This window comes from Apis florea, unplaced genomic scaffold (genome assembly GCF_048593485.1).
Source record: "Apis florea isolate Af1SG1 unplaced genomic scaffold, ASM4859348v1 contig_3493_pilon, whole genome shotgun sequence".
Lineage (NCBI taxonomy): Eukaryota > Metazoa > Arthropoda > Insecta > Hymenoptera > Apidae > Apis > Apis florea.
In genome coordinates, this window is record NW_028256772.1 from 2,300,773 (window position 1) to 2,328,649 (window position 27,877).

The 27,877-nt window shown below is 21.3% G+C and overlaps 5 protein-coding genes and 1 long non-coding RNA gene across 8 annotated transcripts; 1 reads left to right on the forward strand and 5 right to left on the reverse strand.

Annotated features, from left to right (window-relative positions):
* Nucleotides 1-606: 606 nt before the first annotated feature.
* Nucleotides 607-2,246, reverse strand: RpL9 (ribosomal protein L9). The gene is made up of 4 exons (XM_003693484.4): nt 2,096-2,246; nt 1,343-1,481; nt 815-1,142; nt 607-732 (listed from the first exon to the last, which is right to left on the reverse strand). Exons 2-4 carry the CDS (start codon nt 1,478-1,480, stop codon nt 626-628), a joined length of 573 nt encoding a protein of 190 aa, XP_003693532.2. The 5' UTR covers nt 1,481; nt 2,096-2,246; the 3' UTR covers nt 607-625.
* A 1,831-nt stretch (nt 2,247-4,077) lies between these two features.
* MAN1 (LEM domain-containing inner nuclear membrane protein MAN1) lies at nt 4,078-13,234 on the reverse strand. Its single transcript, XM_086912961.1, has 11 exons — nt 12,607-13,234; nt 11,628-12,310; nt 11,444-11,543; nt 10,594-10,805; nt 9,588-9,802; nt 9,341-9,469; nt 9,126-9,255; nt 7,490-7,763; nt 7,192-7,413; nt 6,916-7,100; nt 4,078-5,843 (listed from the first exon to the last, which is right to left on the reverse strand). The coding sequence occupies exons 1-11, from the start codon at nt 12,771-12,773 to the stop codon at nt 5,716-5,718; spliced, it is 2,445 nt and encodes an 814-aa protein (XP_086769087.1). The 5' UTR covers nt 12,774-13,234; the 3' UTR covers nt 4,078-5,715.
* Nucleotides 13,235-13,869: 635 nt separating this feature from the next.
* Nucleotides 13,870-16,137, reverse strand: LOC100863768 (mitochondrial-processing peptidase subunit beta). The gene is made up of 9 exons (XM_031916355.2): nt 16,072-16,137; nt 15,729-15,992; nt 15,430-15,601; nt 15,203-15,359; nt 14,899-15,110; nt 14,668-14,811; nt 14,450-14,595; nt 14,181-14,384; nt 13,870-14,122 (listed from the first exon to the last, which is right to left on the reverse strand). Exons 1-9 carry the CDS (start codon nt 16,135-16,137, stop codon nt 13,982-13,984), a joined length of 1,506 nt encoding a protein of 501 aa, XP_031772215.2. The 3' UTR covers nt 13,870-13,981.
* LOC147656920 (uncharacterized) lies at nt 14,573-16,131 on the forward strand. 2 transcript variants are annotated; one of them, XR_015293537.1, is made up of 3 exons: nt 14,573-14,708; nt 15,216-15,266; nt 15,756-16,131. It is a non-coding gene; the product is annotated as an uncharacterized LOC147656920 (long non-coding RNA). The 2 variants fall into 2 exon arrangements; XR_015293536.1 differs by lacking the exon at nt 14,573-14,708 and having other exon boundaries at nt 14,711-15,266.
* A 518-nt stretch (nt 16,138-16,655) lies between the features above and the next one.
* On the reverse strand, nt 16,656-21,349 carry LOC100867089 (uncharacterized). Of its 2 annotated transcripts, none has more exons than XM_012486553.2 (8): nt 20,973-21,349; nt 19,858-20,064; nt 19,526-19,787; nt 19,325-19,447; nt 18,779-18,940; nt 18,510-18,704; nt 17,913-18,103; nt 16,656-17,821 (listed from the first exon to the last, which is right to left on the reverse strand). In XM_012486553.2, the coding sequence occupies exons 2-8, from the start codon at nt 20,049-20,051 to the stop codon at nt 17,656-17,658; spliced, it is 1,293 nt and encodes a 430-aa protein (XP_012342007.1). In that variant the 5' UTR covers nt 20,052-20,064; nt 20,973-21,349; the 3' UTR covers nt 16,656-17,655. The 2 variants fall into 2 exon arrangements, with proteins under 2 accessions (XP_012342007.1, XP_003693530.3); XM_003693482.4 differs by lacking the exon at nt 20,973-21,349 and adding an exon at nt 20,275-20,452.
* Nucleotides 21,350-24,548: 3,199 nt separating this feature from the next.
* LOC100866844 (uncharacterized) lies at nt 24,549-27,534 on the reverse strand. Its single transcript, XM_003693480.4, has 3 exons — nt 27,221-27,534; nt 26,668-27,051; nt 24,549-26,356 (listed from the first exon to the last, which is right to left on the reverse strand). Exons 1-3 carry the CDS (start codon nt 27,359-27,361, stop codon nt 24,764-24,766), a joined length of 2,118 nt encoding a protein of 705 aa, XP_003693528.1. The 5' UTR covers nt 27,362-27,534; the 3' UTR covers nt 24,549-24,763.
* Nucleotides 27,535-27,877: the final 343 nt, after the last annotated feature.

A 27,877-nucleotide genomic window follows, 5' to 3' on the forward strand; every position in this document is an offset into this window, starting at 1 on the left:
ATATTATTATATATTATAATATTATTTATATATTGAACTTATTAATTATTACATCATTTAATATATATCAAATATAATATGCGACTAAATAAGAATCAATGGATCTTTGTCATTTTAGATATGACTATTATAATGAATTACATAATTCAGAATGACCATTGACCTCGTAATATTTATCAAGCTTATCAACTCCTTCCATGTTTTTTTATTAAAAAATATATTTGTAATTTGATATAAATGATTTCAATGGATCATCAAATCAAGCATCTACTTAAAATTTTTTACATAATTTATATATTCATATTTATATTATTATAATTTATATTATCTAGTTTATTTTATGTTATAAATACTTCTCTATAAATATTTCAAATGTTTTGAAAATTATCTGCATCTGTATTTTCATTTCATATTGCATGAATATTTATAAATTATATATATTATATATATCATCATATATATTTATAAATATTTAAAAATTTCATTTCATTCATTATATTCATAAAATTTTATATTATATTCATAATATTTTAGAAAATTTATTTTAAAAAAATAAATGTTTATAATAGAAAATCATTAATAAAATATAAATTAATAAAAACTATATTCACATTGTAAATAACATTTATTCATCATCTTGTACAACTGTTGTTTTTTCAGACACATAGAGACCATCCAAGAATTTTCTAATGTCTTTATTTTTTACAGTTGTTGATTGCTGTATAAGAGCAGCTGTAATAAATAATTTCAATTTATTTGTAACAAAAAATCCTTTTATTAAAAATTAATTAATGCTATTAAAATGATTATTTACCCGATCGCGAAACATCTTCTAAAGAATTTCCTTCTATTATTAATTCATCTTTCTGTTTAGCTGAATTTGTTACAGTTACTCCTGGTGCCATTTTTACACGACGGATATATTTTTCACCCAAAAAATTACGAATTTCAATAACTGTATTATTCTCAGTTATAACACAGTTAATAGGAAAATGAGCATATACTGCTCGCATTTTATATTGATATCCTTTAGTTACTCCTTTTAACATATTTTCAATATGGGAACAAACTGTGCGAACAGCTGCCAATTCTTTTTTTGTTCCAAACCATTTCTCAACTTTTAATAATCTTGGACTTACCATCTGCAAAAAAATGTATATAGTTAAAAACTATACTAAATCATATTATAATTTATTTAGCATATAATGATAATCAGATAAGGATTTGTCATTTATTTAAAAAATGATGGGGAATCCAAATATCATCAAATATTTTTATAAAATTATAACTATATATTTATATGGTTTTATATTAAATAAAATTAAATTCTTCTTTTACTTACACGAATATCAAGTGCAAGATGCTTGAAAGAACGTTTAAGAATACCCCTTGGTCCCTTAACAGTAACCAAACGGGACTTGACAGTAACAGTTAGTCCCTCAGGTATTTTCACAGTTTGATTTGTTACAATTTGTTTCATCCTATAATGTATAAATATAATGATACAATGATTTAAATTTAAATTTTCAACTTAATATAATTGTTAATTTGAACAAAAAATAATTATTTTTATATGAAAATATATCACAGTGAATTATTCTTAATATAAGTAAAATATTTAATATACTAACTAATATTAGACAAAATAAATATAAAACAAAACAAAATTAAAAAAATTATGTATAATTAAGTAAAATATAAATTAATGAAATGTAGTTATCATTAAAGTTATATTTTACATTAATATTAAATTACATTAATATTAATTGAAGTTTACATTTTACATTATTTACATTACTTAATATATAAATATATATATAAATATATTTATTATAAATTAATATAATAATATCAAAAATTATGATACTAAACAATTTAAAATATATTTATAAAAGCATTTAAAAACAAATATTTTTAAAAATTGAAACACAAGGTTATATTTAATCACAATTATTATTTTCTAAAAATAATATTTAACTTTATATAAACATAGTATATAATATTAAATATTACAAATAGTATATTGCAATATTTACTACATTATTAGATTATTTTCGATTTTACAAAGAATCTTCCGCATTCAAAATCCCATTACCTGATACACGCTACAGGATAACCGGAAAAGACCGAGGTGCTGAGGAAACATGTCTGCTACCTTCTTAAACAAATGAAATTTATAGATAAGAACATGGTGTATTTATTCTATTACCTGATCTGTACTGTAGATGGCATATTTAAAAGCTTCCTATAAGTATTAAAATATTTTTTTATTTTATATATTTATTATATAATATAATAACTTTAATAACATAAGTAGTAAAATTTATAAAAATATATAAAAATATCTTTTTAGTTTGAAATAAAAATAATTGTGCAAATAAAAAATAAATCAATATAGTTGAATTCATTTTTTGTACACAATTTTTTTTATAAAGTCGCTAAATTATTTTTATTATGTTATATATTTTTGTATTTATAAAAAATAATAATTAATATAAAAATAATAAATATATAAAAATAATAATTATTATAAATTTTTAAATAAAATTATTATAATTAAAAAAAACAATCTAGAATTCATTTTGTTCATGATTAAAATCAGAACCAAACTTTAAAATATAAAATGGCTGTCTAATAAGGTTTGTTATTATAATTTTTATGCTTAATTTTTCAATGTAATTCTGTGTTTTAATTAAAATTTTATACAAAGTTTGAAATATTTGTTTATACATAAATTTAAAATTGGAAAATTGATTTAAGACATAATATTTTTATTTATAAAATAAAATCAATCTCTTAATTTTCGTCGACAGTAAATATTTTATGTAAAAACTTCAAACAGTTCTTCATAAATAAACTCATTCTTTATGTATTATAAATGCAAGAATATATTTATACTCTTATATTGATCATATAATTATTTTGTAAAACTAAACTATTAAACATAATAATTCAACATTTCTTCATATTTGAAATTGGAAAAATCACTATTATTATTAGTATCATTATTTTGAAATCAAATAATAATTATATAATATTTGTATATATCATCAAGAGAAGACAAAAATATTTATCTTGAGAAGATCAATGTGAAAGAATATTCAGTGTTTTAATATATAAAAATAAATCTAAATAACTTTTTATAACTTAACTGATTGTTGCAATGATATATTAGTAGTATTATTTATAAAATTATTTTTCTTTTTAAATATATATATCTGTAATTGATTTAATTTTATTTATTTAATTATATGAACTATATATAAATAAATTTAATATTGAAGTTATTTAATATTTTAAATTAGAAATTTTACTAATTAACATTAGAAATTAACAAATTTTATTATTTATAAAATATCTTAGAATTTTTAAAAATATATAAACACTTATATATTAAATATAGATAATAAGCTCCAAATAAATTTTACTGAATATAAATCTATAATGAATGAAAATAATAAACAAGATATATTTGTAATAATTGATATTTTAGAAAATATCTATATAATCAGATGAAACATTAGACTAAAAAGATATATTAATAATGAGATTACAAGATTTCAAATTATTAAATAAAAAAAATGTATATCATATTTTGAAAGTATAACATAATTTATGAATTGTAAACTCATGAAATTAAAAAAAATTCTTAAAACTCACCAAACTTAAAAGAACTTGATTTATAATTTTGAAAAAAATATTCAACAATAAATTTCTCAAAACATCAAATAATTAAAATTTATATTAAAAATATGTATATATTTTTATATTTATTCTAACAAAAATATGTATATTTGTTTATCTTTCTATTAAAAATTTCAATACTTCAATAATAAATAGAATATTTATAATGTAAGTCTATATAACAATTTTTATATGCGTATTATATAAAATTTTCCATTTATTAAATTTTAGATTTCTATTGACACAAAAAATTTAAAGAAATCAAGCTTCTTTTAAAAAATGAAACTGAATTTATATATGTAAATGATATTATTTTAGAATTATATGTAAAAATAATATTATTATTATAGTGAAGATATAGGAATCAAATTATAAAATAAAAATATCAGATAATATTCTTAAAATCATTATAATCAATTTTTGTTCCTTGACATCAACATATTGTCATTATTATTAGATGTATTATTGTATTATTGTAATAATTAAAAACTATTGCTCTCAAATCTGTCTTGATTATTCAAAAATTTTGTGCACTTTAGACCTATAGATGCCTTATAGATATTATTTGCTATGTGCTGTTTTATGTTTAAATATTCAATATATCTGAATTTTTTTAAATCACATTAAATTATACATATAATTTGTCCATTAATTACTATCATTTGTATACATCATAAAATATTGACATAAATATATATTTATATCAAACATTGTTAAACTTGACGTATGAAAATGTAATATGTAATTTAGAAAAAAAATATGAAATGTTCTCTATACATAAATTATATTGAATATTTTAAATAAAAATATTGATTTTTATTGACCTGAGAGAGAATGAGTGAATGAGTGAGTGAGTGAGTGAGTGAGAAAGAGAAAGAGAGAGTGTGAGTTTGTACTGTAATGTATTACTATTCTCAAAAGTATTTCATACTATTATATTTTCAATTAGTAATTAAATTTATGCATTTAATATTACTTATCCAGAAAAAAATATAACGATAAATAATTTGAAGAAATCTGATATTATCTTCAGAACTTCATTTTTAAGAAACATATATAGATATAAAAAATTATTGAAAGATACAAAAAATACAAAAATTTAATTTATTCCTTATTTTAAGTAGCAATATACATTAGCAGTTATATAAACTTGTGCATAAAAAAAAGTATTAAAACATTGATAGCATAAAGCATGAAATAAATTATGTTTACATACAAAAAATTGAAAATCATTTTCCTGTATTATTTGTTGAAAAATAATATATATATTTGATTAATTTATATACATATACATATTATTATATTAACTGTAATTATCAAATTCAGATTATTTTCTATTATTTTAATATTATATATATTAGTATATTTTGATTTTTTAATATTTTTTTTTTTTTTGCTTTACATTCGATTTATATTTTATATATTTTATGAAATTCGCAAAAATGAAATATTATTTATGTAAAGCAAAATAACTATTTTACTCAATAATTATATTATATAAAAGTTTGTTAATTTATAAAAGAATTATCGCTTGTATCAACACAATATAATGTTACGTCATAAATTAATTTTTCTTTGACGCATAATAAAAATATATATGTAGTACAATAATTTGGATATGCATATTATAAATTTGTATATTGCTACTTAAGAACTGTCATAAAATGCAACATTTAAAATGATATTATCGCACTTATTTTACAGTAGTTTCATAAATAGTATAATCTTGAGTCTTATTTTTTCGACTTTTGTACCTTAAAAAAGGTCATATAACATAATCAAAACAAAAATGCTTATAAAAAAGTCTCTGCTCATTCGATTCTTAGAATTCTATTACACAGTCGCAAGTCTCATAAATTCTATACTTCTGCGCGATAGTACGAAATTCTATTCTTTTTTAGAGCAAAAAATAGAAATCTTGCGAATTCTGGTCCGCAAACAATCATTTCAGCGGAAAAAATTCAAATTCTGCTTGAGAATCGTATATGTACAAGCGAAGAGGTATTTCGTCAATTTATATCCATATTTCTACTAATAATCTGCTTGCATAGATAATCGTTGATTGTTACTTGGTTTTAATGGTGTTGTACAACGACGCGCATCTGGAAATCTCTCGTAATATCTTTCTAGTCTCAGGTACTTTACAGTTACTAAATGACCTGGAAAAATATAAATATAAATAAATACACACAGACACAAACACACACACACACAAAATGCCTCAAAAATGTTGGTACATCCATAAACTAGAGATTCCTGAAGTAATTTCAAGCAACATATTTCTTTGTGAAAACTTTCATTACAGCTTTATTATTAACGAGTTATTAACAAAAAAAACTGGACAATTACGAAATGCATAGTCTAGTCATGCCATAAGAGTAACATTAGCTATGTCGCCAATCAAATATGAATAAATCCAAGTAACATAGGTAGAAAGTGTGTTGAATATTATATTTATTTATTCATTATTCGTGATTATTTATATATTCATTATTCGTGATATAATTCGATAATTTTTTATCGATAAAAAAATATTTGTTTCGATACAATATATTATTCAATATATTTTTTTTATTAATAACTTGTTAATGAAACTGTAATGAAAATTTTTACAAACAAAAATGTTACTTAAATTTCTAAAAATTATTTGAGGAATCTCCAGTTTATGGATATTCCGACATTTTTGGGGGTACTCTACATATATTATGAGATGTTTGTTAATTCTAAAAACCAAAATAAACTCCAAAATTGATATAAAAATGTCAATTAAGGTTTACTAATTGATAAGAAGAAATCAGACAAAAAGAAAATAAAATCTGTATACTATTGTATTCTGCTCTCTTATTTAACAAACTTGATCCTTATTATTCCTGTATCTTTCGGACATCATTAATGTTTACTTCAGTTTACTTCAAACATTTTTGATTTCAAGCTTACTTGTTTCATTAAATATTGTTTTCAAACATTTTTGAAATCATCAAATGCGATTGCAATTGTTGTATGTTATAAAAAAAAAAAAGGATAAACTCAATTCAATCAATTATTCAAATACTAAAGATAAACAATAATTTCGCGCTAAACAGGATTAAATTAATTAGGATTAAATTGCTTATAATTTAATAAATAAACTTTAATCAATATTTTTATATTCTAACTTTTGTATTTGTTTTGATTTCTAGAATTTTCTAAAAATATTTCACGAATGTATTGAAAAATTTTATAAATATTTACCATCAAACCAACATCCATGTAAAGCCCTATAAGCTTTTCCTGCATCTTCTTGTGACATACATTTCATGTAAACACAACCTTCTCGACTACCGCGATCTACACGAATGTGAAGAATTTTAACGCCTTCTCCACATTTCTCTAGAATAGCATCTTGAACTTTCGTTTCCCAATCATCTTCAAATTCTCTAGAAATATTTATATATTTATTCATACATATGTATATAAGTATAGAAATTTATATATAAATTAAAAAAAAATATAAATTGAAACACTTACACATCTGCATCAAACATATGCCTTATTTTTAAACAGGGTGTTGGTGAACAAGTCAAACTATTAACAGAACCTTCCATTGTTTCAAAAGCTTGACCTTGCCACACTTTAGATTTTTTATTTAAAACAAAATTTTGACTGTTAGATTTATTAAGACTATTATTAGGCAACCAGCGCCATACATGAAATTCTTCCCCGGAAACTTGTTGTACTTCTCTTCGAATTCTATAATTAAACACTTTTATTTAAAATATCAATAAGTATTAGAATAGAATTTATAATAATTTGCAAAATTTTTTACCTAGATTCATTTTCATCCAAAAATTTCACTGCTTTTTCCCAAAGTCCAGCCATTTTTTTTCGGTCTTTTGGAGGTATAAGATTATCACGTATATGATTTATGGCAAGAAAGCTTTCTTGTGTACTACCCGGAGAATTAATTACCGCATTTTGATGGTGCATTTCAACCATATTAATAATATCACTAACAAGTTTAAAAACTTCTCTTTCTGTACTTTTCTTGTATCTTATATACCAAACAAACAATTTCTGCATTCCTATAGCTGCTAGAAGGCCTAAGAATATATTGCAATATTATTTATTTAATTTTATATAAAATTAAAATAGTGTAATATAATTTTTAGAAAGAGATTTTATCTAACTAATGTAATATCTTTAAAAAAAATAAATATTTTATATATATAATAGTTTTTTTGTAGATAGACATATAGAAGTTTTTTGAAAGTCAACTTTTTTTAAATGCAATATAATTTATATATTAATTCATGCAATAAGTTATTTCTTATAAAAAATATAATTAAAAAATTTTATTAATTTACAAGATATTATAACTTGAAGTTTGTGTTAAAGGCAAGAAAAACATAAACAATAGAGTATCGCTTCGTATGTTCTTTGTCTTTTATAATAAATTTTACAAACTTCAAGTTCTTCTAAATGATTTTTATCAGTTTTACTGATAATGATTTTTTGACATAGTTTATTTTTTTGACAGTTTAAAAATTTTTTATAGAAAATAATAATCTGCATTAGTGTATAAAAATTATGATTCTATTTAAAACTAAAAGTTGACCTTAATACGATCTTTTTATCTCCATCTATTATAAAATTAATGCTTAAAATTTTAATAAATAAAAATAATAAAACAAAAATTTATATATATATATATATATATATATATATATATATATATATATATATATATATATATATATATATAGTTTTATTATATTTGCTATCTTTAGAGATCAAAATAAACACAAAAGTTATTATATAAAAATGTCAATTAAAGCTTATTTATTAAATTCATAGTAGATAAAATGAGTAAAAATATAGTGTAACAACAGAAACAGAATGTTATTCCATTTTCTTTTCATTTCATCTAATCTAAACTTCAGTTGTTTATAATTTAAATAAATTATACATATTTAAATAAATAAAAACATAAATAAATCTTAATATATAAAATCGATATTTTTATATACTAACTTTTGTTTTAATATTTTAGAATCGACCTTCTAAAGTTATTTCACGAATATATTAACAGTTTGCGTATGCGCGTATATATATATATATATATATATTTTTTTTTTTCAAATTTTGTATATATATATATATATATATATATATACATACACAAAATTTGAAAATATATATAGTATTTTTAATCTACTATTATCATACAAAATGCATATCAAGCTTTGCAATATGATATGCACAAGAGAATTGCAGGACAAACGGTATTATAACAATAAAAGCAAAATTTACTAATGCGACGTAATTACAGTATTAAGATACTAAAATTGTATGTATAACAAAATGTAATACTTTAAAATATAACATTATCATGTTATTATAGAACCTTATCGAGTTATAGTTTCAACAAATTTCTTCCCATAATAAGTCGGTCAAAAATTTACCAAGTGACACAATTAGAAGAGAGGAGAATATGGTGAAAAGTTTGTTTTTAACAAGACATTGCATTGGTAACTCTGGATTCATTATCACCATTCCAACTTTCCCATTTAAACGAGTAGAAAATAATTCTTCCTATAACAAAAAGGTGTCTTTTTCTTTAATTTATATACATTAAAAAAAATAAAAAAAATAAAAAACAAAAACTTTTTTACAATACCAAGGAATCCAAAACATTGCCAGAGTTTCCATTATCATCACTTATGTCTATAAGAGAAATTCCCCATTTTGGATTTTTTATGACAAGTAATTGTGCGTTTTGTAAATCTTCTTTCACTTCTAAACTGGTCTGTAACATTATTTTATATAAATATTAATAAGACAGTGAGCAATAATTAGTATTTCATATAATTAACTATTAATTATAATTATATTTAATAATTAATATTTTATTTAATTTAACATACCACTTTATTACTTGTAAACATTTGCATGATCTCAGAATCAGTCAAATAAGGAGTTTCACTGGAATTATCACATATCATGGATACAGCCTTTTTCGTTAAAATAGGTTGAAGTTTCTTCAACAATTGCAATACAGAATCTACATTTTCTTTCATTACACAATTAACTCCAGGTAATTCATAGTCATCTCCAACAAAACATAATGGTATGTTGCTATCTACAAATTGAAATATAAGACTAAAAACAATTATTTAAATAATTATTTAAAGATTTATATATAATAAATACATATTTTTTTTCAAATCAGAATATATATATGTATATATATATATATATATATATACACTTTAATTTTTATAAAAAATTCCTATGAATTCTTACATTTATTTCATGTATATAATAATTTCGAGAATTTTTTAAATTATTTAATTAAACAATAATACAAAAAAATAGGATAAAATCATTAGAATGGGAAAGGAAATAAAATATCAAAATTAATACATCAGTAATACTTATTTTATTATACATGTTAAAAAAAAACAATACATATCTTAAGCAAACTGTTATGAAATTGATTATACATTATACAATTTAAGGGTAGAATTTTATAACATGATTAAATTCCATAAATTATTAAAATTACATTTAATATTTTATTATGATTATGAAACAACAAATAAATTTCATAATAAACTTATGAAATCTATATTGATAGAATTGTATTAATCTTATTTTATTTTTTACACAATACACAAATTTATATATGCTATTTTTTAAAATATTAATAATTAGTTTATGTTCACGTACATTAAAAAATTGCAATTCATAATAAAATTGTGATATTGCAATATTGTTAATTATAAGTATATTTAAAAAGCTTTCCCACAAACTATTATTTAAAATTTATGTTTCACATTATATTTTTTAAATATATATATATATATATATATATATATATATATATATATATATATATATTACTTAAGTGTTACGATTCTGAATACCTACCCGTTGAAAGTGATGGAAAAGTTTCTGTTTTTCCACCAAGTCCCATGTATATAACAGCAAGAATCCCAAAAAATAAGGCAAGTACCACTACGAGAATTACAGATATCATATTGTGATTATTTCGTACATCTTCCCTATTTGTAGGTGATTGTTTAAACATTCTGTTCATTGTTTCTCGAGATCTATCAATAGATGATGTTGTATGTCTAGAACTGGAAGATATTCATTTTATATGGAAAATATTTATTATGATGTAAATATAATTTAATATATAAATATAATTTACAATATATATTTATATATTTATATATAATTTACAATATAATTTACAATTTACTATAATACAATCTCAATTGATATAATGTAACAAGATCATTTTACTAATTAAAAGATTATTAAATTAAAATGTTAAATATTTATTACATCTATTTATAATATATATTAAATGTGTATACTTAATGTGTATACTGAAATTAGTATTCATTGACATAATTTATTGATATAGCTATATTCAGATATATATAACTCATAAAAGCATTTTAAATTTTAACTTTGTGAATTGATATACATATATTTTTGTTTATTTTTTTATTAATATTAAATCCCTTTATTAACTATCTTTTTTATTAACTAGTTGTTATAATGTAAATATTGTAAAAATTAATCTAATTTTTAAAAATTGGAATGTACATAAAGCTTAAAAAAAAGACAGACATTGTAAAATCAGCTTATATTTTTCAAAATATTTTATATTATTTATTTATAATCTTCATTACTAATAGCTAAATTTAAATCTTTAATTTTTGATTTTATAACTTATATTGAATTTTTTAATTACATACATACATACCTTGAACTAGATGATGGATATAATGATCTTAAAGAAGAAAAATGACCATTTGAATCTTTTTCTTTTAAATCTGGTACATTTGATGTAAATCGTGATGGACCTAAATGATAAATATATAAAATAATAAACAATGAATTTATTAATATACATTGTGCATTAATTATATGTATTTAATAGATCTTACTTTTTAATGTAGACAAAGATGTAGATGGTAAATTAATGGATGATCGTGAACTTAATCTCCTAGTAAATTCCGATAAGAATGGTGTTTCATAATTTGCTAGAAGATCTCTTTGATTTGTATTGTCTTTTATACATGTATCTTCATTTAATGAATGTATTGGAGAAATGTTTGAATCAAAAAGCGATTCACTATATTTATTATCTTTCACTACGTGAATAGATTTTGGTTTTGAATCATATGATTTTGGAATTTGATCTTGATCAGAAATATTATGCTCATAGATTTTAGATTCTTGAAATTTTCCTGTGTTAGATAAATATTTAGATGGAGAATATGTTTTAATTGGTTCTTCAATAACATCAGAATCTGAACCAGTTTCCAATCCATCAGTTACACTTGATGATTTATTTGTTTTTGTATATTTTTTATGAGTTTTTGTTATTGTACGTTGAGTTGTAAATTGTGAAGAACTATCATAATCTGGTACTATAGGATCTTTAAATTCAGAATGCGTTGTTTTATCTTTAATTGGACTTTTTGATATGTTTATATCAGAAGATGTTGAAACTGATGCTGGTGGAGGCATAGGATTTGCTAAAGTTTGTCTTCTAATATTTACTGTTGCTTTTTTCTTTTTATTAATTGTTGAACTTGTGTCATCATCTGTATCTTCACTGCTATACCTAATATATAAATATATAAATATAATGACAATTTTGCTATAAAACTCATTAGAATAATTATTAAATAATGTATATATAACTATAATAAAATATAAAATAAAAAATTGAAATAAAGTTCTTTATAATAAGATATATAAGATATATAAGGTAAACAATAGCAAAACAATACTATTGAAGATTTTTCAACTATAAATAATATTTAAGTTTGATACAAAAGAAACAAGAATGAAATAAATATAAAAATTCAAAATTGAAATGAACTAAAAAATTGCAAGGATATTATAAACTAAAAGTACCTGGCAGCTAACGAATGTCGTGACCCTGTACCGCCTCGAGTTTCAATAAGATTTTTTAATTTTTTTACAAGAATTTTTCTAGTGGTTTGTGTTACGGGACCTACAGGATATCCATATTCCATCAATTTACTTCGCAATTCTGAATCACTCAAAGCATCCACCGACATTTTGTTTATACAAAAAAAAGTGCTCTTAAAAGAACCCGGTAAAAATGTTGCCTCGTGTAATACGAAGCTCTTACTACGTTTTTATGAAATGTAATTAGAATTTCGTTCAAATCACATAAATGAAAATTCGCACTATCACTAAACTGCACATATATTAGGTTTCAGAATATCATGAATATTTTTCATAATACTACACAACTTAAAAAATAATCTTGGTTATAACTAAAAAATGGCGCAATTTTCTAACGGTCGCAATCACGCGCATACTCGTTCACACTATTTCACGCTCAACTCTGTCATCTATAGTCATAGAATAAGATTTATCAAGATGACATTAGTATTATTTTGTTAAATTTTTTATTCAATTACTCATTTAAAATTTATTTGATGTTGAAATCATATCTTTTTATGATATATTTAACTATTACTTTAAATGAATGACTTTTACATTTATAATTTTTAACAATTTAAATAATTAAATAATGAATTCATCAAAATTTTTAACGAGTTACATATCATCGATTTATAATTTTTGGAACGATATTTTGGAATGTGTTAAGCAATGTTAATGTTATATACTAATTATAGAAGGCTATATGATCATGAATTACGCATAGCTTTTATTATGAAAGAAAAATAATAACGTTATAAATAATTATAATTGCTATGTATTTTTTAATCAATTATTTATTTTTTATGTTTTTAATATAATATATAAAGAACAGAAAAATTTAAATATATAATTTAATGGGATGAAAAAAAATTTTTATATTCTTTACTTTTTTGTTTTATTAAATATTATTTATATATTAATATAGTATAATAAATTTTTAAATTTTTTTATTGTTAATCATTTATGTTTTTATCTTAAATTATAAACTTTTACAAATCCTTGTCTTTAATTTTAACTTCATTATTTTAATTTACTTTTAATATTTTTAAATTTTAATATAATCTTGTAAATATATTTTGAACTTCAGTTTAAAATTTTGATTTTATTTTTAATTATAGATATAATATATTTTAATTATAATTTTCAATTTAGTTTACTTAAAGCTCTATTTTAATTTTATATTTATTATGGAAATAAAAAATCTTTTTATTATAACTTATTTAACTCATTTATTTATTAATTTTTAAGTTATTTATATAAATATTAAAAGAAAAACTATTATTGTTTTATTATTTAAATTTTTTTATAATTATCTTTAATATCGTAATAAATATAATCCATTTCTTATAATAGGATAATCTGGCAAATTTTCAATACGACCAAGTGCTATAACAACTGGACTTTGATCATAAATATATTTTTCAGAAACTTCTCTTATTTTATCTACCGTTATTTTCTGTAATATAAAATTATTATTTTATAATAAAAAATAATTTTTTAACAAAAAAATTTACCTCATATTCTGCAATTCTTTGTTCAATAGGTTCATAACATCCATATCTAAAAACATTTTCAACAATATCAAAAAAACGATTTGTTGGATCATCCAATATTGTCAAATTATTTGTAACACATTGATTAACAGCTCGACAGACTTCTTTTTCGGTTATTGTTGTACATAATTTCATCCATTCTTTTTGTAATGCACGAATCATATCCTATATAAATGTTTCAAATATAATGATCGTTAAGATTGAATTTCCTTAAAATATTTAAAATATACCAAAAGACATAATTTGTTACAAACGAAATAACAGCCCCAAATACTAGTAGTCTGTGCCCAATTATGAAAAAAGGATTTGTACATGTAACACAAATCTGTATTGAATGCTAAGTGTGCAATATATGGTGCATTATTATTTCTTCCGCCTAAAGATAAGTATTACAAACATTTCATAGTTTGTATTAAATGATATTTCCAAATATAAGATTTTTGCTTACTACATGTCTTGTCCCAAGAACCTACAATTTCTTTAGCTACAGTAAGTGCAATATGATCTTCACGTTGTTTATAACTTGATCCTTCAAGTCCTATTGCTACATATCCTAATTCATTATCGTCATCTCTTAGTCGTAATTCAGCAGCTTGATTATACATAACATATTTATATATATTATATATAAAAATATAACAAAGAAAAATATTAAGATACAATTTAAAATTTTTTTTACCTGAGAATCGGTATTCAAGTGATTCTCTATAAGATTGCATTTTGTTAAAAACTCCAAATATCGATTTATAATCTTCAACATCACATTTAAAATGTTTACAAACAATTTCTTGCAATTCTTTTAAGTTAATAGATCCAGTACTAATCATTGTCATGCAACATATTTGAAATAATCGATTACGAAATTCAATCAAATTTTTTGTACAAAATTTTCTAAAAATTTCATATTACAATCAATAAATATGCATACATGATATTTATTAACTAATTTTTATAAATTTTATTTTTTGGATTTTTATACTTACTTTACTATATCAGTTTCAGGATATACACTATTACCAAGAGCAGTATCCTGATATGCAATACTTGGTAAATAATCCATTACAACTTTTTCTCTATCTGATTCTATTTGACAAAGTTCATGTAAAATTATATTCTTTTCTTGTATAACATCTTTATCACCTATCAAAATATAAAAAAGTATATTATTATAACAAAAAATTTTCATGGATAAACAAATTTTTCAACTCACATATTTCTCCATTCAAAATTATATCTGCAAATAATTGAATGAGTTTATCTACTTTACATGAAAGTACTGTTCCATAAAAAACAAATATGTCTCGCATAGCAATAGCTGTAATTTTTCCACCAATTTCTTCTAATATATTTTCCAATTCTTCCTTATTTTTATTTTTTGTCCTCTATATTGGATTCAAATATTTATAATTTTAATAAATTCTCTATAAATTCTTATATTAATTAAATAAAAAAATATCCATTTCTATTTATCACATGTATATTATATGTTTTGTAATATTTTTTTCTTACTTTGAAAAATAAATGTTCTAAAAATAGAACGCTACCACGTTCTTCTGGCATTTCATACATTGCACCAGCTGGTACGAAACATCCTATGGTAGTGGTGAAAGAATTTCTATATTCACATATAAGACGCAGACCATTATTCATGTAACAAGATTCTACTGAATTTTCTGTATTTATATATGTATTTAAAACATTAGATGTCTGTCTAAAAATGCTTTTATAATCTTTATATGTTTTATAATGTTTATTTGAAATATAAACAAGACCCTTAAAAATAAATTTAAATAATAAATAACATTATCTTTAATGCTTTCAATAAATAATTTAAAAAAATTATGCAACATACTCTTTTAATATATTTATATATAATATTGTTTTGCATCTGTAATAAATATTTTGAAACTAATATCATTTTTTAATTCATATATAATATAATATCTTATTTATATTAGATACACATACAAACTGTAGTTAATATTCATATTTAAATAATTGAAAATATACAAATCTTTCTTTTACTTTTTTTTTTAATATATAGGGCGTTAATATATTCGAGAGACATTTTTGAAGAATTAATTTTAAATACTTAAATGAACATAAAGATTGATATAAAAATATTAAAGCTTATTTATTAAACTTATTTATTATTTAAGTTAATTGAAATAAGTCAGAAATAGAATGCTTTATTTCCATTACATCCTCTTATTCTATTTTCATTTTGATTTACTTTGACGTGAATTTAAGTTATTTGTATTTTAATAAATACTTCAATATTTTTGTATATCAATTTTTGTATTTGTTTTGATCTTTAATCAACATTCCAAAGATGTCCCATAAATATATTAAAATATATGAAAAATGATTTTCATTAATTTTACATCAATTAATTTTTATATCTTAATTATAACAAGAAATAAAATAATTTTCCAATTTGATGAAATATAAGTTTTATTATATGCAATGATATTAACAATATAAGAAAAAAATGGAATAATGTACTATTAGTATAAAAATCAATGATACAGTTTTTCATATATGAATATTCATATAATTTCAAATATAAAATAAAATATATATGTTTTATAAATGATGATTAGTATATAAAATTTGACTTTATATTCATTTTGTGTTTTTTTTAGAATTGATTTGTACACATGTACATATGAAAATTTCTTAATTAATAATTTTTTAAAATATTAACCATCACTTATTGGTATTTTTTTTATTTTTCTTTTTCTAATAAATAATTCATAAATCATTTTTTCAAAATATTTTTAAATATTTTAAACATATTATTTTTATTTAATAAATTTGATTTATGAAGTTAAAAGAATTTAATAAAGAAATAAAAACATATATCTATTGTCTTAATATCATTATCCATAATATATTTAATTTCTCCTCCTTTTTTTTCCCTTCCTTTTTTCTCTGCCTCCTATTTCCCTACTATCAAATAATATATTTAAAATATTTCATTCGTATATAATAGTACCTTCATTCGATAATGAAATTTCATTATCATTACAAATCCGATTAGTTATAGTAAATACTGCTGACATAAAATTAATATAATCAAATTGCACACAAATAGTTATATACAATATAATGGAACTGTAACACATGTGAATAAATATATTGAACACATGAAAGTTATAAAATTAGAATATAAACTTTAAATACTATTCTATATTCCACATTATAATTTATTTATTATTTAATAAAAGTAAAAAAAATTATTTCTAATTTTTAATTTGTTCTATTCATTTTTTGCGGAAAATAAATTTATTTAACAATAAAATGTCGAGTTATTGATATTTTCAGAATAATTCTGAAAATTTTCTCAAATGCTTATGCTGATATTTAAACGTGTATTAAACATATATTTAAATCTCTTAATTATGTTAAATTTACACGTTTATATCTATTACAACTATGTTTCATCAAAAGAAGTAATTATTTTAACATTCGGTCTTTGTGACTTAAAAGTTTCGACACCTTGCCTTGTCACAGATGTACCACTTACATCAAGATGTTCGAGATTCGATGCATTTAAAGCCAAATGAACAAGACTTGAATTTGTAACATGCGGATAATTTCTGAAACACGTAAAAAATTATTTTTTAGATTTATTTTATGAATTATAAATTGCAGCATTTAATAATAACTAATATAATAATATAATAATACCTAACAACTAATGTTTTTAAATGAGGATTATTAAATATTCGTTTATCTCCTTCTACAACTATAACTTCTTCTGCAGAATTGTTGATTATACGATCACATGTATCACTTCCAAGAGCACAGATTGCTCTGTCCGTTATTAAACAACGTCCAAACATATAATTTTCCCAACGAAATCCATCTTCGACAAGAAACTATATAAACAAGGAGAACAAGAAAAAATGAGTAAAGTAAAAATTATAAAATAAGATTGCAAGTATAAATGTTAATATATTCGTGAAATATTTGAAAATACAAAAGTTGATATACAAAAATGATTAAGGCTTATTTATTTATTAAATCATAAAAAATTTAAGTTAGAAAAGAGATAAAGTCATAATAAGATATAACTATGTTATATCTTGTTATTTTTGTCTCATTTCATTTAACAATTTTATCTAACAACAATTTCAATTATTTAACAAATAAGTTTCAATCGATATTTTTGTACATTATCTTTTATTTGTTTTGGCTTTAGAATCAATTTTCCAAAGATTATCTTACGAATATATTAGCACTTTGTAGAATTAATTTTGTAATTTTTGCATATTATTCTTATACTTGTGCAAGATTTCCATCTTCATATACAGGAAGTTGATTCAAAACTTCACGTTGTAAAGGTCGAGGTTCTGAATCAGGTGATTCTGCATTTCGTAAACTGGAAGGACATTCCAAGTAAAGATGTGTCAAAGTTTTAGTACAACTGAAACATCCAACTTCACTATCACCAAGTGCAGTATCTCGTAAATCAAGAATCTGAAATATATAATTACTTAATTATTTAACTTATTAATTTATTAAATGAAAACATTAAGAAAAAGATTGTTTACTTCTAATGTTTTAAATCCAAATCTTGTAGCTAAACTAGTATATGCTACACATTCACCTAAACGGTGACACGAATTTAGCCTTAATTCTTTCAATTTTGGCATTTTACTAATAACCAATAATGAATGTGGAGTAAACCATTGGCAATTACTTAGAATTAAACACTGAAAAATATGTAGATATTATAAATCATTAAATACTACTTAAATGTGTATATATTAGTAAAAATTTAAATAAAATAAAACAAAAAGTAATAATAAAAAGAAACATAGTAAATGAAATTATATTTAATTGGTTCTTCTTTTTATATTATTAGAATATTTGTCACAGATTTGGAAGAAAGTGAGTTATTTAAAAATGAACCTACCAAATAATTATTAAGTGAAAGAACTTCTCAATTTGCAATTAGTGTAAGCAGTTGTTCTGTAACTTACAGTTATTTATTTATAATAAAATATAAAAAAGTGGTACAACAAAACTAATCAAATATATATGTATATACTGAAAGAAAAGTGAAAATACATGCAATTGAAAAATGAGATTCTTACTGTTAAATTAGGCATATGGAAATTCATTTTGAAAAAGTATGATTTATTACTACGCAAATATCCCATTTTGCAACCTTCTAATGAAAGTTTTTCTATTGTACTTGGAAAATCTGTTATCTGAATCTGTAAAGAGAGATTTATTTTAAAATTATATAAAAGAACTTTTTTAATCTTAAAAAATAATTAAATATTTAAATTTACCTTGTCTCCATTAATGCAATATTCCTCAATAATCAATTCTTTCAATTGAGTGCATATAGTCTTAATTGAATTAAAAAAGCAAGGACTAAGTTCTGTGTCATGTTCACAATATAAATCACCACGCATAGCAAGACTTGTTGTTATAGGTTGAAGAAATTTTATATATTCTTTTAAATCATTTAATAACATAGGTGTTTCTCGAAAATCTACCCTTCTCCATAAAGTTTTATCTTGTGCTATTTGACCTAATCGTTGACAAGATCTGGAAAAAATAATAAAAAAATATTATTTATAGAATATTAATTATATGCTAAAATTTTTTTAAAACTTACAAATTTATTGCCATAAGATCTTTAGGATTCAAATATTTAAATATATTTAACAAGACATCATCTGAGAAGTCTAATATATGTGGATGAATGATTATATTATTTGTCTTCTCATTTTCTTCAAATTTAATACGTTTCATATCTTCTTCACTACTAGAAGCTTTAGGGGATAAAGATCTACTGCGTTTCATTTTCATTTTTTTTTTACACCTATATAAAATAGAAAATTAAAATAAAATATTTTTCTATCTTAAATTGAAATACAATAAAATTTCAAATTTTTAAGAATTATTCTATATAAGTTTAATATTTTATAAATAAAAATTTCTTATTATTAATTTTACATTCAAAAAGTCAATCTAAATAAGAGTTTGAATAAAAATTAAATTTATAAAATTAAATATATATAATTATATATACATAAAACAAATTAAACGATTAGGTATCGAGAACACTTGTTCTTCTAATGGTTTTAATTCTTTTTGCATTTTGTTCCAATAATTTTAGAAAACTGAAAGTGTTTTCTGTTTTCAAATTGAAATTGACGTAAAAACACAAAGAAAGTTTTGTTCACAAAACAGTCTAATTCTGACTGCTGAATAAGCTCTGTTTCTTTGGCTGAAACCCAGAAATAGTGATAAAATTTCTGCCAACCATATGCCACTATAATCAATGATCCTACATAAATTTTTATATATTTTATAAATAAAAGTAGATATTCTAATATATTTATAAGAATTTTTTTATAAAAAAAAATTATAAATAATTTTTAAAAAAAATTATATTACAATAATGTTTAGTCTTATTTGCGAGAAATAAAATTTTCTAAATTATACAATTTATATATATTATGAAAAAAACTTTCTTTTATATCAAAAACATTTAGAAATCATCATAATCTAAGCAAAAAATTGATGCTTAATAAAATTTAAACATTTATTCAATAATATTACGATAATATAATACATATATAACAATTTATATTTCAAAATTTTTATCTAACTAAATAAAATATCTTTTATTTAAATAAATTATAAGAATTCTCATATTCTCAAAAATCAACAAGTAATAACATAACCTTATGTTTGAAAGAGTATCATTATATTGTTGACACTTACCTGATTATTATTACCTACAATCTCAAATAAAGAGAATTATATTCAAACAAATATTGATTTAAAAATTAAATATCTTAACATAATGTATTTAATTTATTTTATTTATTGAAAATATATACACAAAATGATGATTGCATATACTTTCCTCGTCAAACTAAACTTCTTATAAACTTGACTTTAGTTTATCATAATAATGTCTTTTAGATATATGAAAACTATTTTCAATAGAAATAAATTTATAAAAAAATGTATGAAGAAATGTAAAAACATATAATTTAAATATTATTAATAAGTCATATGTGTAAAGAATAGTTTTAGAAAACATTTAGTACGATTTCAAATGTTCAAAAATCCAAATTAATTACAAATAAAAACGAATCGAGAACAACATAAATATTGAATTAATTTTTTTTAGATTTATTTCTTTTTTTAAAATATATTCAATAATTTTTAAACTATTTCTATTAAATTAATTTTTTTTAAAACTATTGTTGGAATATATATATTTAAAAATTTTATATTTTTAAATAATAAATTTCAAAATTTAATTGTTTAAGGAATTGTTTATTTAATAAAAAGTGCTATTTTTTAAGTTGATTCTTTTTTTTACTATATATAAAAAATTAATGATATATTAATTCATATTGTGTATATATATATTAAAACATATTAAATATATTAAACATTTTAATTTATTAATTTAAAAGATATTATTCTTATATTTGTAAATAGTAATCAATGAAAATGAAATAAAAATTTATTTTCGAATTCATTCAATAAACAAAATTAAATTCGTTTAATAACAAAATTTCACAATATTTAAAATTTTTTTTTACGCAAAATGATATAAAAAATCAATTTATGTAAAAAAATTGTTAAATTTCATTTAAAAAAGGAGTTTCAGTTAAAAAATATAATGTTTTAAATGTATCAATACACTTATGAAAAAAATTATACAACGGAATAAAAAAAATTTATTAAATATTGTAAAACATTTTTCTAACTCTGATAGAAACAAAACTATAATTCAAAATTATATAATTATATAATTCGAAAAACTATAAATCCAGTTAAAATTCACTCAATAAACAAAATTAAAATTACTCTATATATGGGATTAAAATAAATCTTATATTACTATTTTTAGAATATTATAATATATTTAAATATAGTATTAGTTGGAAAATATATACAATGTAAAATATAAAAATTAACAAAATAGTTTAAATTTCAAAAATAATCATATCTAAATAATTAGTGTCACTTTTTTTACAAATTGCATATATCAGGGGGCTACTTAAAATCAAAGAATTATTTTATATGTAGATTTTCTCATCAAATAAATGATTTTTATGATTTTAATAATTAGGCACAAAGTATGTAATTAATAAAAGCACTATATCTTTGGAGTTATATCTATTTTACAATACTTTAATATGAATAGAGGTATTTTCTGCTTTGCTGAGAATACCATTTCCTTAGGAACAGTGCTAACAGTTTTTTGTCTTATTCACTGGACCATGTTATATACAATGTCATTTCTATAAATCTATACTTCAAATGTACATCTAATGCTAACTGATATAGAAACACAGTCTTAAACTCATTACTTCTGTTTTGATATATATATATACACAAGACTTTATAATAAAATAAAGTCTAACCAGTAATTAAAATAAATTTTTTGTACTGTGGAATATTCATTTACATTTTAAGACATTTGTTATGCAACAACAAAACTTTATAAATATATGTTTAATAAAAATCCTGTGCTTGAATTTAACTGAAAATTTCATGTTTATTTTAATAATGCATTAATTCTATAAAAAATATGATATAAAATTGTGCAATTTAAATTTTTTACTAACTTGTTACATAAAATATAATGAAAAAGATACAGATAAATTAAATATCACTATAAACAATAATTTGGAATAAATTATAAATTTTTGGTAATATACTATTATTGTGCAAAAATACAAAATTTAATATATATATATATATATATATATATATATATATATATATATATATATATATATATATATATATATATGTACTGAGAATATGCTGGGAACTTTTGTTATATTGTTATATTAAGTTATAGTTGCCCCCTGTTTTTGATTTTGAAAATGAAATTAAAAAAAAACTATATAAATTAAATGATAATACTAATTATATACAGATGCAATAGAAGTAATGTGGCTTAAGAAATATAAATTCTCTTAATTTTTCTTGATTTTGGTCAATATATGCTGAAAATTTAGCAAGAAATTTTGATAATTATAATTTCTCATATACTTATTTTCAAAGATTCATTGTATGGCACGCTTTCATTTGTTAGAAAACAACGATTTTAAGATCGTTGTACATACTCTAGTGCTATACAATATACACATATGTATATTGTAAGCACACTTAACTGAAATCTTAATTATATTGGAGCTAATCTGGTTAGATTGCACCTGATGTTGTTATCTTATTATTACCAATTTATATATAATATAAATTTCTTTGGTCTTAGATTTTGTTTTGTATTCTAATTTACATATAAATCATAATCCTAAAATGGTCATAGATTGTTGCAATCACTGCTCAAAAAAAAAAAAAAAAAAAAAGAAAATAAAAAACAAATTTATCTACTTTTGATACTATATATATATCTAATATATATAATTATTGCAAAAAATATTGCACAAATAAAATATAAAACAACTATTAAGCCTTGCATGACGGATGCAGGATCATTTTAACACAATGATATTCATACTTTGTTCTTTGTTTTGAAGTGTTATAATTATAAATAAACAATATTGAAATATTCAATATTTTTTCAATAAATTAATCAGAATTATTGATTGTCTCAAATTATATAATAAAGCAAAATTAAAGTAAGGAATTCAGATCTGATACATCACAAACAAAATTTTTGTTTTTTAATACAATAAATATTATTATATGTATATATTTATGGTATTTTGAATCAGAATTCTCTCCTTAAAAGTACAATAAAAAAAATTCTTTGCTTTTCTATGCTATATCGTATTGATTCTGCATCGATCTGCCGCGTCGCTATCAAAACTTCATTGTTTGAAGTTTAATATCTTAATATTGTTTTGATTGTTCATAAAAAATATAATTTAAATATTGATTACATCAATATCAATATTAATAATCAATAAAGATAACAAAAATATTATGTACTAATGAAATTTGTAAAAGAATATGATTATTTCTAGTATATTATTTTAATTTTATTAATATAAGCATTAAAATAATTGATAATTCATACTGATTATATATTGATTTGATATTTTCATTTTAATTTAATGAAAATATATTTCTAATCAGGTATTGGAACAACCTTATGACTATCCATGCACACTTAAATTTTGTAGCACACAATCTGTTTGAACATTAAATAACAGTGTGCATTCATATAAAACAGCATGCATTTCATACATGTAATATTTTACTGGCAAAATATATACATAGTGTATAATTTCAAGTTAAGCTCATAAGCCACTGAAGATTCTACTTTCTGATTGATATATTATTGATAGAATATAAATGATAAGTTATTTAACTTTTAATTTATTTAAAATAATAATATTTAAAAATTCATTTTTTTTTGTCTTATTAAAGTACAAAAAATTTCCTTCTTGAATAACAGAAGGTATAGTTTAAGAAAATATTTTAGCGCGTCATAAAATTTCTCTTGCTCACATAACAACAATTTTGTGATTGTTACCATTTGGCAAGAGAACATAATAGACACGCTTCCCCTTATCTCATTGAAATTCTTGTATATTATTATGATACTGATTATTAAATGAACCATTTGGTTGTTCATTTCTTTCAATAACACTTTGCATTTCAACCGTTGATCCATTATTAGACTGTCCATTACTATTATTTAAATTCCCAGAATTATTAACATTACTTGTTACTATGTTTATATTATTTGTATTAGATTGTTGTGTTTGTTGTTGTTGCTGCTGACCATTTACAGTATTATGAGAAGAATTATTATTCTTTGATCTGTGCCTAAGTTTATGAGTTGTAAGATATTGTTTCACAGAGAATGCTTTGTGACAAATATCACATTTGTATGGTAAAGGATCCTGACAATTTATACCATCTCCAATAGTTGAAGCATGAGTTGTTAAATGCATTAAATAATAATGTTTTACTACAAATGATTTTCCACAAGTTTCACAAATATACGGACCCGATACACCATGCGTTTTACGATGTTTGTGAAGATTGTCTTTTCGAGAAAAATTTTTACCACACATTTCACATTGATGCATCTTTTCACCTGTATGAGATACAGAATGCCTAACTAAATGTTCTTTGCGACTAAATGCTTTTGAACACGTAGTACACACATAAGGACGTTCACCAGTATGTAGTTTTCTATGTTGATAAAGATGTTCTTTCCGTTTAAATGGTTTACCACAAACATCACAACTAAATGAATTGCTATTATTTTGTAAAGAATCTTCTTTATTATTACTATTATCAGATGTTTCATTTAAAAGATTTTGAACAGAGCAATTATGACCATTTAATTGATTTACGGAAGAAAAAATTTTGCCACATTCTTTACAAGTAGTATTCCTATGATTTTGTGAAATAACTTGAGGATTGACAGTAATTAGAGATGTTGGTTCAGGTCCTGATTTTATTCTTAAAAATTCGGAGATTTGCCCGATTGAGTTGCGAGATATTGCATCTTCTGATTTAAATTCTTTTGTCTCTTCTCGAACAGTTTGTGTAACTAAAGGTGCTTCTTTAAATCCTAAATTTAAAAATACTTCTGGTGTGGCTTGTACAGTATAACTTTGTACATTTTGAGTACCACTTTCATCTTTTGGAGTTTCAGATTGTACTTTCTGAATGATTTGTTGATTTTGTTTAGCATCAGGTTCTGATTTTAAAATTATATTATTATTTTGATGCACTATTTGTGCTTGAGGCTCCTGCTTAATGGGAAATTCTTGTTGTGTAACAATTTGTACTTGTTTTTCAATTTGTTGAAGTTGTCTATGTTTTTCAAACTCTCTTTGCTGTCTTTGTAATTGTTGAATTTGTTGTGTTATTTGTGATTGATTTTGTTGCTGTTGTTGGCCAACTTGTGTTTGATTTTGTGGTTGAGAAATTTGTCTTTGTGATTGCATTTGTTGATTTATTTGGCCATGATTTTGAATTTGATTTTGCACTTGTTGAATTTGCGATGTAGAACTTTGTTGATCATTAATTTGATTTTGTGGTTCATTTGATTGTTGAGGAGATACTTGCTGTGAAGTCTGTTGCTGATAACTATAATGTGTTTCTGCTGTTGCTTCTACAACAGCAGCTGCCATACCTCCTGGTTGCATCTGAAATATATGTTAATAATAATTAGATAAGTTTTTTGTTTGTATAAAATAAAAAATTTTATTTATATATAATAAAAAATAATAGAAAAAATAATAATATAGTAATAATAGAAAAAGTAATAATATAAAATATAATATTTTATTTATTCTTTTAATATAAAATAAGTTTCATTAGATAAAAATATATGATATAATAAAACTAAATATATTAATATAATAAATAAAGAATCAAACTTTAATAACAATGTAGATAAAAAATAATAAACTGATAATTTATGATATTTATTATCAATATTATTATTGTAACAAACCTGCATGGCACATTTGTATTGTTGAACTCTTGCTTGAACTCCACTAATAATTTGAATATTTGAAGTATTTATGTTACTAACAACAACAGGTTGTTGATGTTGTATTTGTTGATCATTGTTGATTATTTGATTTCCTGTTGTTGGTGCTACTTTTTCAATTGACTTTAATACTTCATTTTCAGGTGTTGCAGGTCTATCCTTTTCTGTATTTTTTACATAAACCTTACCTTCCTTTAGAAAATCTTCAGAGAATCGTAATGAAGTAAAATATGATTCTAACATACCCTCTGCACTTACAACTGTTTCTCTAAATTCAATAAAATTTTCTAATTTCTTTACACATTCGTGACAAACAATTTTTGGCAAAGAATCCTCTTCTAAAACCTTAAAGTACCAATTAAGTTTTATGTACAATTTATTGATATAAATCAATTGTTTAATTATATTATATTATCAAATAAAGAATTAGCATAATTAAAAATATCCACGAAATTATTTTATAATATAATTTTTCAAGATCTTTTTCAATAGAAAAAAAGATATCTAGTCTTACCTGTATAGGCAAACATGTTTGAATCTTTGTTTGAAGTTGTCGTCTACGACCTTCTTCCCGGAAGATGTTCATTTTGGTTCCTTCGTTGCTAGTACACAATCTACACAGTTCGTAATAATTCACTCTTCGATATCCAGACATTATTTTCCCGCGGAAAACTCAATTGCGCGACCTTATGAAAATCGCGAATGACTTTGTTTCCAAAGAAATACACACGTGACAATGATCACTGTTGCACTATCATCATGAACATTGCTGTTTTGCATGCAAAATAAGATTCTACTTGATATCGCATTTCTGAGACTACATGAATCGCATCCGTAGCCATTTGCAGTTTGTGATTATAGCGACAACGAAGGATAAGAAAACGCGCTAAAAATTTAAACTTGCTCTTAAACTGTATACAAACACAATTTACAAACAAACTTTTATTATAATACATTATATACATATTATATAAAATTGCTAATATAAATTACTTATTATACATTTTAAGATTACTTATAGATTATTTATAAATATAATAGATATTAATTATAATGATATTCGTATTTATTTATTATATTAAATAATAAAAAATATATATTATAGTATTTACAATTTTTAATTGTTAACAATATATATGAATATGTGAATATGAAATATACATATATGCGA

Bases quoted from the DNA above. Each gene is read 5' to 3' on its own strand.
- LOC100867089 (XM_003693482.4), bottom strand. From the start codon at position 20,342: ATGCAAAAAGAATTAAAACCATTAGAAGAACAAGTGTTCTCGATACCT. The intron at 20,065-20,274 runs GTATATATAATT...TATTTTATATAG, and splicing joins AATCGTTTAATTTGTTTTAT to GTGTAAAAAAAAAATGAAAA. The intron at 18,104-18,509 runs GTATAAGAATAA...TTGTTTATATAG, and splicing joins AAGATGGAAATCTTGCACAA to TTTCTTGTCGAAGATGGATT.
- MAN1 (XM_086912961.1), bottom strand. From the start codon at position 12,773: ATGTCGGTGGATGCTTTGAGTGATTCAGAATTGCGAAGTAAATTGATG. The intron at 9,256-9,340 runs GTATTGTAAAAA...TTTTTGTTATAG, and splicing joins GCAATGTTTTGGATTCCTTG to GAAGAATTATTTTCTACTCG. The intron at 7,101-7,191 runs GTAAGTGTTTCA...AAATATTTCTAG, and splicing joins CATATGTTTGATGCAGATGT to AGAATTTGAAGATGATTGGG.
- RpL9 (XM_003693484.4), bottom strand. From the start codon at position 1,480: ATGAAACAAATTGTAACAAATCAAACTGTGAAAATACCTGAGGGACTA. The intron at 1,143-1,342 runs GTAAGTAAAAGA...ATTTTTTTGCAG, and splicing joins ATCTTGCACTTGATATTCGT to ATGGTAAGTCCAAGATTATT. The intron at 733-814 runs GTAAATAATCAT...TATTTATTACAG, and splicing joins AGAAGATGTTTCGCGATCGG to CTGCTCTTATACAGCAATCA.
- LOC100863768 (XM_031916355.2), bottom strand. From the start codon at position 16,137: ATGATATTAGTTTCAAAATATTTATTACAGATGCAAAACAATATTATA. The intron at 15,993-16,071 runs GTATGTTGCATA...TTTATTTTTAAG, and splicing joins TATATAAATATATTAAAAGA to GGTCTTGTTTATATTTCAAA. The intron at 14,596-14,667 runs GTAAGCAAAAAT...ACTTATCTTTAG, and splicing joins TTCTTGGGACAAGACATGTA to GCGGAAGAAATAATAATGCA.
- LOC100866844 (XM_003693480.4), bottom strand. From the start codon at position 27,361: ATGTCTGGATATCGAAGAGTGAATTATTACGAACTGTGTAGATTGTGT. The intron at 27,052-27,220 runs GTAAGACTAGAT...TGGTACTTTAAG, and splicing joins AAACATGTTTGCCTATACAG to GTTTTAGAAGAGGATTCTTT. The intron at 26,357-26,667 runs GTTTGTTACAAT...CATATATTTCAG, and splicing joins AATACAAATGTGCCATGCAG to ATGCAACCAGGAGGTATGGC.